Source organism: Limanda limanda, chromosome 8 (assembly GCF_963576545.1).
Source record: "Limanda limanda chromosome 8, fLimLim1.1, whole genome shotgun sequence".
Taxonomy (NCBI): Eukaryota; Metazoa; Chordata; class Actinopteri; order Pleuronectiformes; family Pleuronectidae; genus Limanda; species Limanda limanda.
This window is the reverse complement of record NC_083643.1, coordinates 24,255,108-24,267,326: the sequence shown is the minus strand read 5'-3', so window position 1 is coordinate 24,267,326 and position 12,219 is coordinate 24,255,108. Positions and strand designations below refer to the sequence as shown.

General features: G+C 41.9%; 1 protein-coding gene across 1 annotated transcript; it reads right to left on the bottom strand.

Moving 5' to 3' along the window:
- Window positions 1-4,446: 4,446 nt before the first annotated feature.
- Window positions 4,447-7,405, bottom strand: avpr1aa (arginine vasopressin receptor 1Aa). Its single transcript, XM_061076668.1, has 2 exons — window positions 6,419-7,405; window positions 4,447-5,765 (listed from the first exon to the last, which is right to left on the bottom strand). The coding sequence occupies exons 1-2, from the start codon at window positions 7,287-7,289 to the stop codon at window positions 5,482-5,484; spliced, it is 1,155 nt and encodes a 384-aa protein (XP_060932651.1). The 5' UTR covers window positions 7,290-7,405; the 3' UTR covers window positions 4,447-5,481.
- Between the last annotated feature and the right edge of the window lie 4,814 nt (window positions 7,406-12,219).

Sequence of the window (12,219 nt, the reverse complement as noted above, 5' to 3'; positions counted from 1 at the left end):
CCTGCGATTGGCTGCTATTTACAGAGCTCCGTCCCTATACAGCTCTGGGATTGACCGGGTCAACACCAAAGTGGACGTTAAATTAAGCTTCTGCATTCATGTTAACTGGGGTCTGTCCTTGTGGAGAGATTGTTTGAATGTTTATGCCCTCATCTTTATATCTGGATGACTATATTGCTGATTGCCTCTCCCTGTAACATCAGGACTTTCACCGCTCGGGTCCTCAGGCCTTTCAGACCTGGCCAGTCACATTGACTAAATTTACATAAATGGCAATATTCAGATTATTGGCGGTGTGGCCTAGGGGGTAGAGTGGGGGTCTCCAACAAGAAGGTTGCCGTTCAATCCCCATTCTTCCCCCTCTGCATGCCGAAGTCTCTTGGCAAGATGCTGAACCCCCAAATGGCCCCTCATAAATGTTGGGTGTACTAAAAATGTAAGTCGCTTTGGACATAAGCGTCAGCTGAATGACATGTAATGTAATGTAATTATTGACCTTATTCTGTGGAGACATTATTCAGATTATGTCTACTGGAGTTGCATATATAATCTTCCATTCATATTTCTGCTACATGTTACAGAGCATAGACTCATTATGAGTACATAATGTGACAAAGGTCAGAATACTCCACATGTTCTAATTGATGTATTGTTTATTCCAAGTATATGATCTTATTCAGGTTAAGGTTATCAGATAATGCAGGGTTTTATTCAGGTTAATATTCGAATATTTGGGTCCATGTAAATGTGTCATTATGTTACTTCCACCTTAGGTCTTCTGAAACATAAAAGATTTTTTACCATTGAAATATTCGCAAGAAAACCGTTAACAATGTGGCATAGCTTCAATGATCTTATCTCAGATTCAGATTCTCTCCTTCCGCTTTCGAGGAGCTCAGCTCAAATAAACAGGAGTAAAAACCCTTTGCTGGAAGGAAACAATCATTTACAGACACTGACCTGACCCCAGGAATATGCTGACAGTGCCAAAGTAGACAATAGACATTCAGCTGTACGCACTCTGCAAAGCAAAACACTTTTGTTGACAATGTATAGACCAAGATAAAAAAATGTTGTGTTAGGCAGACTCCAGTGGATCAGCTGAGATGTCTAAGAAAACATTCAGCAGGAAACCTAATTTTCTTCTAAGGAGAGGGGGGGGGGGGGGGGGTACAGCTGTTTTTCTGTGTCGCGTTTGTTTGTTACTTCCTAGGCTTCCTTAAAACTGCAGCGTGTTCTGCCTCCTGCCTTCGTGACACTTGTCGTAGATCGACTTCCAGATTTTGTGTACTTGTGCGTTTAGGCCTGCTTGTTTGCATGCAGTGAATGACTTCTGGGAATCGATTAAAACCACACAATGCTGGATAGAAATGTGTTCTTTTACAAGGACGATTTGAAGGAGAACAATGGAGCAGGAAGCAGGGAGGCCAATCAGGCCATATGCATCTGAGGGAGATGCAGCAAGACGCTAAGGGAGGAAAGCCCGGTGGAGGTTGTTTACTGCCTGAGGAAGTGAGGATATTCTTGGCGTTAGTCCCACACGATGCACAATCTAAACATTTCCCTGTCTAGAGACGGAGAGCACCATTAAGCAGTCAAGCCTCCAGGATCGTTGTCAACTTTTAAACCTTTGTCAGGAAACAGCAGCCTGTTGCCTGAAGTCATGTTAGATGCCGAGAGTCGACAGAGTGAAGTATGTGTGAAGTGAGGGCTCAGATGAGTGCAGGGGAACAATGACCTTCATATAAATGCAGCTCATGGCTCCGCTCACTGTGTCGGACCCCTCAGTGGAATTCCCTCCGCCTGTGTTTTCATGCCCTAAAGTGTTGATGCATACATCACAGGAAGGAGACTAAAGGATGTGAAGTTCTTTGCTGCTGTCACAGACTTGTTAGATCTCACCCTGCATTCTTCATCCATAGCAATAACTTGGATACAAAAAGAAAGTTGAATGAACAAGCAACGGGACCTCAGCCTTCAGTTTATGTATCAAGTTGAACATGTCTTACTTTGTGTCCTCAGGTAAACTACAGTGGCTGTGGCCAATAATACCTGACAATATGTTATGATCTGGTGATATATATTATCACCAGATTATTTAAAATTTTAAAATTTTCATTTCACTGTATCACACTGACTTTCACAGGTGCTGATCTCCTTCATAGCAATGATATTCATATATAATCACTTCTTCTGTAGCAAGTTGTCTTCAAAGTAGAAGCACAACGTTGGTGTTGTTTCTATACTGCTTAATATGGAGCAAAATTACACATATTTTATTTTGAAAAGTTGTCAACTTGAGTCTGCAATGTCTGAAATCTTTTTTGAAAAAAACACACAAGTGAACAAAACTAACGCAATTTTAGTTTCTTTTTTCAGAAATTCTCTTAAACAATGAAAAGTGACAGTTTATTGTAGAACTCTTTGAGGAGGACTCACGGAGGACAAATAATAATTCTGGAGTAGCTCCGGAGCATTACCACAGGACAAGAGAACAGGCAGATGAACAGGCACCCGTATCATTAAAGGGATTTTTCTCCAGTGTCATTACATTAAAGAAATATCCACAGGAAATGAAACAACACCATGAACTGAATGAGAGGAATGTTTTGTGTTTCCATGAGCAGAGACTTCAGGTATAAAGAGCTTCTTCTAATGCTCCTCGTTTTATGATCATTTCATCTGTCTGTTTTTCTGCCTGCCCGGTGGAGAATCATACTAGCTCTCAGGAGAAACTAGATCGCTGCCTCCTCGAGTCTAGACTCTGACAGATGACCTCAGGCCCCCCCCCCCCCCCCCCCCCCCGTATCGAATGATTGGCATGTCTAATAATATCCCACATGAGCGCTGTGCTGGGAAATTACATATGTACATCAGACCTGCAGCATTGTCCCTCCAATCGGCACTGAGTATGTAGCTGTACAATCCCTGTTGATACCAGGAGGGATTTGCTGGATTCTTGTTATATTCTCTTTGTTTATTGCTGACAATGACCACGTCCATCCTGTATGGCAGGTCCTATCTGAATTACTCATACAACTTCCTGTAGGACTTCCCCCTCTATACATGTGTGTTATGACTCCCAGGACTATACACTGAGCTGTGGAGGATTGGAGCTGTCACTATTAAGAAGACATAAATAAAAAGGATTTCTCTCAGTATCAGTTTGTATTATATGATAATAATAATGGATAAAAGTAAGTTAATCGATGATCAATAACAACTACTGCAAGTATGACTACTATTGTATGGAGGTGTGACATTATTTTGAATGATTGTGAAAATATTTCATAATTCTATTTTCAAAATAGGTGAAGGACTCCATCAGCATTAAAAAGGCAGTTCAAGTATCGGTCTGTTGATTTTCTCACCATGCAGATGTCGTGGTTTTTGCTCTGGTTTCAGGATACCTATTTGATTTATAGCCCCTTCTCAAACAAGTAAAAATGTGTTTTGTTTGTGGTGCTGAGAGTAAAACATAAATTTAAATAATGTTTTTTTTTAAACCAGCAAAGCCCCTTTCCAGTAAAACTGTCAACGTTCCTGAATTTATTCAGATTAGTAACCACTTTTCTTTGGATCTACTTTCTCTGACCCTGTGAAAAGTGTTGACTGTGCTCTTTGTGGATCGTCTCGGTTGCTGCTGCTGCTGCCAAAATAGTTTGGCCTTTTTCACTTATTTTTCACTGGTAAATATGATTCTTCAGCCAGCAGCCATATATTCTTATTTAAAAATACAAAATCAAACACTGTCCTTGGCTCAATAACCGTAAGAAAAATAAGAAGAGAAAACATTTGATAATTTGGGGAGCTTTCATGTGTACTATCAGAGCATCTGTTAATATGGTATAAATTCTGGGGGAGGACAGCTTAATGACCAGAAGCTTCTCATTAACAAAACGGAAATGTTGCACTGTTGCATAATCCCAGACTTTTTCAGGGTTTTAGCTCTTAGATTGGCTGCACATATAACCTGTAACTTGCCCAGTTTTCAGGGAAACTAGGGCCTGAGGTTTCTCTGGTCCTGCAGCAGCTGCATGAAGCGGCAGTGACATCGTCTGTGTCGAAACTCTGAAAACAGGAGACAAAAGCCTTAACATCCAGTACATCACTGTGTATATTTCAACATAAATTTATTGAATATTTAGATTATCTTGTGCACAAGATGTTACAGACAAATAGAATCCACATGGAACAAGATTTACATATATTAGCCTCCTCCCTTATTTACAGATATTCAAGTGACTTTTATGTACAAATAAAGGAATCAAAATGGCTACATTACAATGCCCGCCTCCTCCTGGTGTTCTCAGGTTGATCTGAGCGACATAGTGGTGCAGTACGTAATAGACATGTGTGCAGAGAATTGTTTGTGCGTGCTGTGATAAACAGAACGAAAATGCAGACACCCCCTAACGCCCCCCACCCCCCACATACAACCCTCAGTGGTGCAGGATGTCCCAAAAATATCAGGAAGTGTGTTGACGTTGCGTTAGTGGAATGTTTGAGCTTCTCCCCAACATTTTGTGTAAACAGTGGGAGGGGCCTGTGGGTGGGTAGGCAGACTGGGGCCTATCAAAGCCACTGCCACCCCCTTCGCACCCAAGTGCGTGTGTGTGTGTGTGTGTGAGTGTGAAGTGAATGTCCCTCTATGTTCCATCTGCCCACGCTGAGCAGAAATGAATGCCATCCTTTAGGGCTGCCTGCTTTAACATGAAACAAATCCATTACAAATACATGGATGCATGTAAAAGGCTCAGTGGGTAAATGCAGCCCAAATCCCTCAACCATTAAAATGTCCTTTCTGTAAAGGGCCCAAAGGAAAAGTTGGTGTAAATGTGTTTTTTGTTTATAACCCTCTAAAATCTGTCTCAGTGCAGAAATAATAACAAAATGGAAAGCTAACCACAAAGGATGAGCCTCAGTTACTTGGAGACCTGTGGTCTGGAATTATCGTCACCACCACCACACACCACTTGGCTGCTCTGCAAGTTTTATCTCTGCAAACACCTTGACAGGAAAGGCTCCTCGGTAGCGGTGCAGGGAGGGATAGCCACCGTAAACACACCCGTACTCCTGGAAAACTGCTTTCTCGCAAAAGCACGAAAAGAGGAAATCGTGCTGTTGCTTTTGGATTTTTGAATATTATGCAAAACACAACTGTTAGCAAAGATGGCATTTACAAACTATTTAGAAGATATAAAACAGTGATGATTTACACCTTTTTCCAATAGTTTCCTTATATTGTTACAGAGATTATGTGAAGCAACAAGAACTCATGAAGAAGCAACAATTGACATTTCCAAAAGTCTTCTCAATCTATGTCTCCTCTCTGAATGGCGGCTCTGGGGTGTGAGGGACATTTACGTCACTGTCTGTCATGTCTGCAGCTAAGACCAGCTGATACTGTGAGTGCACCTCTGCGCCGCTGCAACACATGTGCTCATTCCCACCCCCGGTAAACATTTATCTTCCCAGCCGTTACTCCATCTGAATGGAGGTCTTGGGAGAGTTGTCCAGCTCTCTCCAGTTGCCAGTGCTGCCCGTGGGGCTGCGGTTGGTCATCTTAGTCAGCAGGGTCGTCCTGCGGATGCTGCTGTCCGAGTCCTCCTTCTTGAAGTCTGTGTTTGCTCTGCGGCACCAGGCGAAGCACTTCATGAAATCCTGCAGGAGGTGGCCGCTGAAGATCATGTATATCCACGGGTTGCAGCAGCTGTTGAGACTGGCAAGGAGCGCAGAAATAGTCACCGCTGTGTTCTCAGAATCTACAGGGCAGAGAGAGGAGAGAGGGAGAGGATGATGGATTCAAAAAAACATCTGGAGCAGGCGAGGCTGCAGAAATGCCTGTGGAAGCTGGTTGACGTGAAGTTGAAATATACATATTTGTTTGTTTCTGCAGCAAATTAAATTTTTAAGATATTTTGAATCAAGTGTCATTTTCTTTATATGATAAAAGTAATTTGCATGGGTAGGATACGTTTTATAAAACAAGATTAAACTTGACATGGAGTGACAGGTGTTAGTTCACAAGAGCCCTCAGCTGAGGACACTGAGGTGACCATTTTATTTATATTTTATAAAGATTATAAAGTCATATAGACCTTAGACTTACTTTTATCTCAAATGGACCTTTTACATGAGTGTTTCTGCGGTGAATGTATAATTTTGAAGCCTCACCACAGTGCTTATGCTTATGTGGAGTGAACACTGTACTTGGATTGACTATTTTAGTTTTTATTCATAGCAACTTCATGCATGTATTTGTTTTAGTTTGCCAAACAAACCCGTGCGTAAAAGGCTGTGCGCATTTGGAGTTGTGGTGGCGCGCGTTGGCTCTATATCCCCAGATTCCCAGAGATTTTTAAATCAATCACCATAATGATTAACACATTTCTAGCGTTACTTGTTCGTCACTCACCAGCATACAAGAAGTTTTCATCCCACACAGACCACATCTGCACTGTGAAAAACGGCGCCCAACAAATGATGTACGCCAAAACGATCACAAAAGTCATCTTGACAGTCCGCAGCTTGGCTCTCGATATGGTCGTGACGCTGCTGACGGAATTCTTCCCGATCAGCCCGCTCTTTTTCGGAGCGCCGGGCATCGTTTTCCTTTTCTTATATTTGATATTTTTCCATATGGTGTGGCAGATGAAGCCGTAGCACATCACAAGAATGACCACGGGCACCAGGAAGATCCCGCCGGTGATCCAGGTGATGTACGCCCGGGCGCCCCAGGGCTCGATGAAGTGCGCCCAGCAGTCCTTGACCGTGGAGCCGTTCTGGACCTCGCTCAGGGAGAAGATGAAGTACTGCGGCGTGCTGAACACCAGGCTGCACATCCACGTGGACACGATCATGATGTAGGAGCGCTGGGTGGGCTGCTGGAGGGTTTTCAGCGGGTGGCAGATGGCGATGTAGCGGTCAAGGGTCATCATCACCATCATGTAGGTGGAGGCAAACATCCCCGTCACCTGGAGGTGCTTCACGATCCTGCAGAGAAAGTCCGGACCGTAGAAGCGGTAGGTGATCTCCCAGCAGAGCTGCGGCAGCACCTGGAAGAAGGCGACCACCAGGTCCGCCAGGCTCAGGTGCTTGATGAAGAGGTGCATGCGCGACATCTTCTTCTTGGTGTTGTACATCGCCAGCAGGACGCTCACGTTGCCGATCACGGCGACCACGAAGGTGATGCTCAGCACCATGATCTCGATCTGGGCCACCTCCTCGTTCCTCCCGAACGGATCGGACCCGTTCGGGTGGAGGGTGATGTTTCCAGGCTTCTCCATCGTTTGGTCATCGGCGGGAGTGAACTCCACAGACTGGTTCCCTCCGCTCAGGAGCAGGAGGCAGGAGTGTGCATGGCACTGCCCCTCTGTGCGCCCGAGCAGATCCAGAGCCAGAGGGGCTGTGTGGTGCCTCTCCGGTCCCTATAAGGTGCCACCTGACTCTCCCTGGGAGGAAGCTCTGCTCTCTGACTTGCAGCGGCTGTCTGCGCCTTTTAAACTCGAATCAAATTTCAGCCACCTCGTGCGTAAAGAGGACGCACTGCAAAAAAAAATTGACGCACCTCGTAAAGTTACTTGGGGTGATCAATCCTGATGTAGATTTCTCTTTAAACCAACAAATATGATAAACATAATGAACATTTAAATACATTGATAACTTTTCCCCTCCAAGTTTCCAGTGCGCACAGATTTGTATGAAGATGCACAGTCTGGATTCACAGTGGAACCTTGGGTAATATTATTTTTGCAGTGCGCATACAAGCCCTCCCCATTGTGTTTGCAGTCTGAACATCCCATTGAAAAGTCACTCAAGACACAATTGCATAATTCCGAGATAACCGCAGTTAATAGGACCAACTCATAAATATTTATAATGAGAAGCGTTATCCATATTTTACAGTGTTGGGTCGATTTAGTGTCCATGCTTCATTATCTCTATTAAAAATATAACCCATTTCTAATGTGGCTCCTGAACAGTGAAGTGCATTTACTTCATGAGGAATTCATCGATCCACTCAGAGGAATGCTGTTGGCCATCATCCTTGAAAAAGCAAGTGAAGATTTCTTTAAACTGTTTATCTTAAGTCGTTTTTGCCGGAGGAACCATCAGGTCTGATTTATTCAAGTTCAGTGTTTCCTATTTAGAGTTATAATACAAACTGAATGGATTTCAAGCTGCAATAAACTAGTTGTAATTATCATTAACGTTTAAATGAGCTGTTACATAAGGTGCTCTTTTGTTTGTGTGACAACAACATGTTTTTCTGCCTCTGACAAACCTTTTACTTTATTCAGTAACCAGGTTCCCTTTTAGCATAACATTGATTTGAACTTAGTCTTTACAAATAACAAAATTATTTAAACTAATGATTGTTAACAGGATTTCTTCTCTTATTTACTTGTAGCCATGCAATGTTGGTGATGACTTGACCTGTGTCTTAATTAGGAGTCAGACTATTGAGTGTCAGATAGTGCGAGTCAATAGACTGGCCCTGGAGACTATCATTTATACTAATGTATGTGCAACAATCACTTAGCTGTTGTTAAGTATAATGCAAAAATGCACATATCTGCAATCATGTCTTATTCATTTTACTACCTCTTATTTATATTTTACATTATTCTATTTATTGTCAGTTTAAGTATGTGTATATTTCTATTGTTGTTCACTGTAAAGTCGTTCTGATTCAGATTTATCTCTGGAATTTCATCATCTGTTCACACATAGTCGGAGGTGTTAACAGCCATGTGCACAGCATTTTATATTCTCTTCAGTAACATGTCTTTCTAACACACAATGTCTCAGTTATTGTGGGTAATCCTCAGACCTCAGCTAACAGTTTTAATTGGAGCTGCCTCCAAATGAAGAAAGAGTCCATATATAAGCTGCCCTTCAAAAGGTTTTTCTGTGATCTATTGTCATATTGTCTGTGCTTCGAGCGCCACAAACAAAATTCCATTCACTCTGAACATATTGGCTTTGGAGCAAAGAGCTGAAAAGGCAAATATTGTACCTCAAATCCTGAACACATAAAACCTGAACTATTTGCATGGCCTGATATCATTAGAAGTGACTCCACATCCAAATCAAAAAGCTTTATATAATGATGTCATATTAAATGCAGTAATGCAATACGTGGGATTTTTGTATTAATATGAATGGCCAAGATTTTCACCAGTCTTTGAATGTTAAAACACGATTGTTCCATATTAAGCGATAGACAGTTCACACTTGAAATGCAGGATAACTCTTCAGCTGAAGTCGAGCAACACAGAAAACACACTGAATGGAAAACTAATAATGGGTGGGCGACTGGGCGTTTGACCGAACACTCTAAAAATGTTATCTAAGAAAATTGTATTGTATAACATTTTTTCCTTGTAGTTACAGCCTCTCACCAATAAGCCGCTGCAGCCCTTCTACTTCCAGCGTCCTTGTGGATGCCCGGAAATAACAGTTCACTCAAAAGTCAGTGTGGATTTGACAGAGATTTCAGATTTCCACATGGCACCTGTGTTTATTGTGGTGGACGACAAATGGCTCAAACTCATATGCACACCTCAAAACTCAGATTAAAGATGATACATCAGCGAGAGTTTGGATATATAGTCAAAATAAAGCACATTTTTGTGTGGAGGACGAAATTCACATTTGACATTACCATCTAATCTGCGTCCTAGTCTCTCTCATGGTCCCTGGCCGGAGCGTGCCCTCCGCTCTACGCACACTTCAGCATCTTCAGCTCCCCAGCCTCAGTTTCTAAGTGACCCATAACCATGATACAGTTTCCATTGCGAAAGCACATGATTGCCGGCCGGCTGTGGGTACTGGCAGCTATTCAGCTCATCTGATCCATGTGCTGATAGCGAGGAGAGTTATCTTTATTGCGTTCTCTTTGCATTCGCCGTCCAGATCTGCTCTCTTTCATTTCCGATGGTACTTGTATTAAGTGGTGCAACCTTACATTTCCTGCTGGCCAGTTGAACTGGCTTAGCGGTGTAATGAAGTTTCCCTCAATTATCCCTGTTTCCATGTCTGTTAATCCTCCAATCAGAACCACAACTAAGGGAAACCTCTGCTGCTGCTGTGGGCCTCTGTTGACCAGCAAACCAGCCTCTTCCCATGGGAACCCTATTGTGTGCTTTGTCCTCTCCCATCCACAATGTTACTGTCTTGTCTTATCCCCGGGGTTCAAGGACAGTAGAGCGGATGTCTAGCTTCTCACTGCATTGAACCGCGTTAACCCTCATCTCCTGTTTTTGAAGACGCTCTTGCAGGCGACGTCCTGTGTTGTTATTACAGCTCCAGTGTTGGTTTGTCCCATCGGCTTCAGAACACTAAGACCATATCTGCCATCCTCAACTGCGGATCATGCGTCTGGGCACTGGAATCATGATAATGTATAGAGTGTCTCCAGTATAGCCAAAGCAGTCAAGTGGAATAATGTCTGTGATGTTTCTCTTTTTCTCCTGAGCTTAAGGGTTTTGTTGTTGCTGCAGAGACTGAGAACATTGATGGGTTTTCTCTTTTGTCCTTGGGGATGTAAAATCTTGTTAACATCGTTTATAAAACAGAAAGTCTTTCCTCTTTGATTTAAAATTTGTTAGCAGAAAGCCTTGCGGCCGTCAAACATGTCAATTAAATTATGGGCATGATTAAAATCCATTTCCAGCATTCAGAAGTGAATTCAAGGACTCTTAATTTTCCTCACATTTCACAAAGGATAAACTGAACTTTTTTCCCTCATTACCACATTTTCTAATTCTTCTGGTTTGATGTTGTGTGTGATTACAAAACCGAGTTGTACTAAAAGGTGAACTTTAGTTCTGAGGAATTATAAATTGTTTATGTCGCTGCTACAGGATAAGGCACCTAATGCCCAAGAAGAATGTCCACTCTTAACAAACTAAATACATGCTTCCCTTGTTCTGTCTGGCATATGTCCTCAACGCCTCATGGACTGTGATATCCCCCCTCAGTTCATCTTTCATGCTATGTAACATATGCTGTTCTGTACCAGACAAACCTGTTGAATAAAAGTCCCAAAATAAAAGAAGAATTATATATTATTACGCTGAAAAGGTAAGAAAACTCAACTCAATCTTTTTGGGGAAAACAATTTTTTTTTGCAAACAACATATGTTTAATTCTGTTAATAGTTGTCAAAAGTAAAAGATATAATATCTTGCAATTCTTAATTAAAATGTCTTAAACTAGACCCATGTTATATTTGGTTGACTTGTGTACTTTCAATATCTAAAATGTTTAAACGATGTTTAACCTCCCAATGTCATTCGAGGTGAAAGGATGTTTTAATTTAGCCGTCTTTTAATTGCGTAATATCTTCTTTAACCATCTCTGTTATAACTATGTTCGGCACTTGTTATGGGTCACAATCATTCACTGCTGTTTGCACTCTCCCAGTAAAGCGCAAACACACAGAGTTAAAAAATATATATAATAAAAAGTAAACATACAGATAATAAAAGTCAGAGACATCATGCGATAAAATCTTTTATAGAGAAGGGTCTTAAGAAGAGAAATAAATCAGGTTACCGATTCTGCCAGTCTAATCTCTACTGGCAGATTGTACCAAGGTGTAGGGGCCCTCACAGCAAAGACTATCTTCTTTGATTTTCAGTCTAGACTTTGGAACTGCGTCCTGGCTCGTACAGAGATAAAAGGTCTGAAATTATGGGAGGGTCCAGCCTGTGCCTGGCTTTCAAAGTAACTAAAATAATTTAAAAATCAATCCTAAAATAAACAGACAGCCAGTGAAAGGATGCTAAGTCAAGGGTGATATAGTTACATTTTTTGGATTGTTTTAAAAGCTGAGCGACAGCAGTCTGGAGACGGTGGATTGATTTCTGAGTAACACCACTATAAAGGGAGTCACATCAATCGAGGCGAGATGAAATAATGGTGTTAATGAATTTTTCCAGGCCTGTATGTGAGATCAAATTTTTAACCTTGGCTATGTGTCTTAAATGATAAAAACACAATTGCACAAGCTTTTTAATGTGGGGGGTTAAAGCTCACGTTTTGGTTTAGGACACAATCAGATATCTAGCTGAGGACTTGGTTAATGGTGTAAGTTCACCAAGGTTGGCCGTGATATCATTTGTGCAGAACGTGAGACCAACGACAATCACATTGGATTTGGAGAGGTTAATTTGGAGAAAGTTGTTTGCCATCCAGTGTTTCATCTCA

Coding starts and splice junctions, on each gene's coding strand:
- avpr1aa (XM_061076668.1), bottom strand. CDS start 7,289: ATGGAGAAGCCTGGAAACATCACCCTCCACCCGAACGGGTCCGATCCG. Junction 5,766..6,418: donor TGAAAACTTCTTGTATGCTG/GTGAGTGACGAA, acceptor TCTGCCCTGTAG/ATTCTGAGAACACAGCGGTG.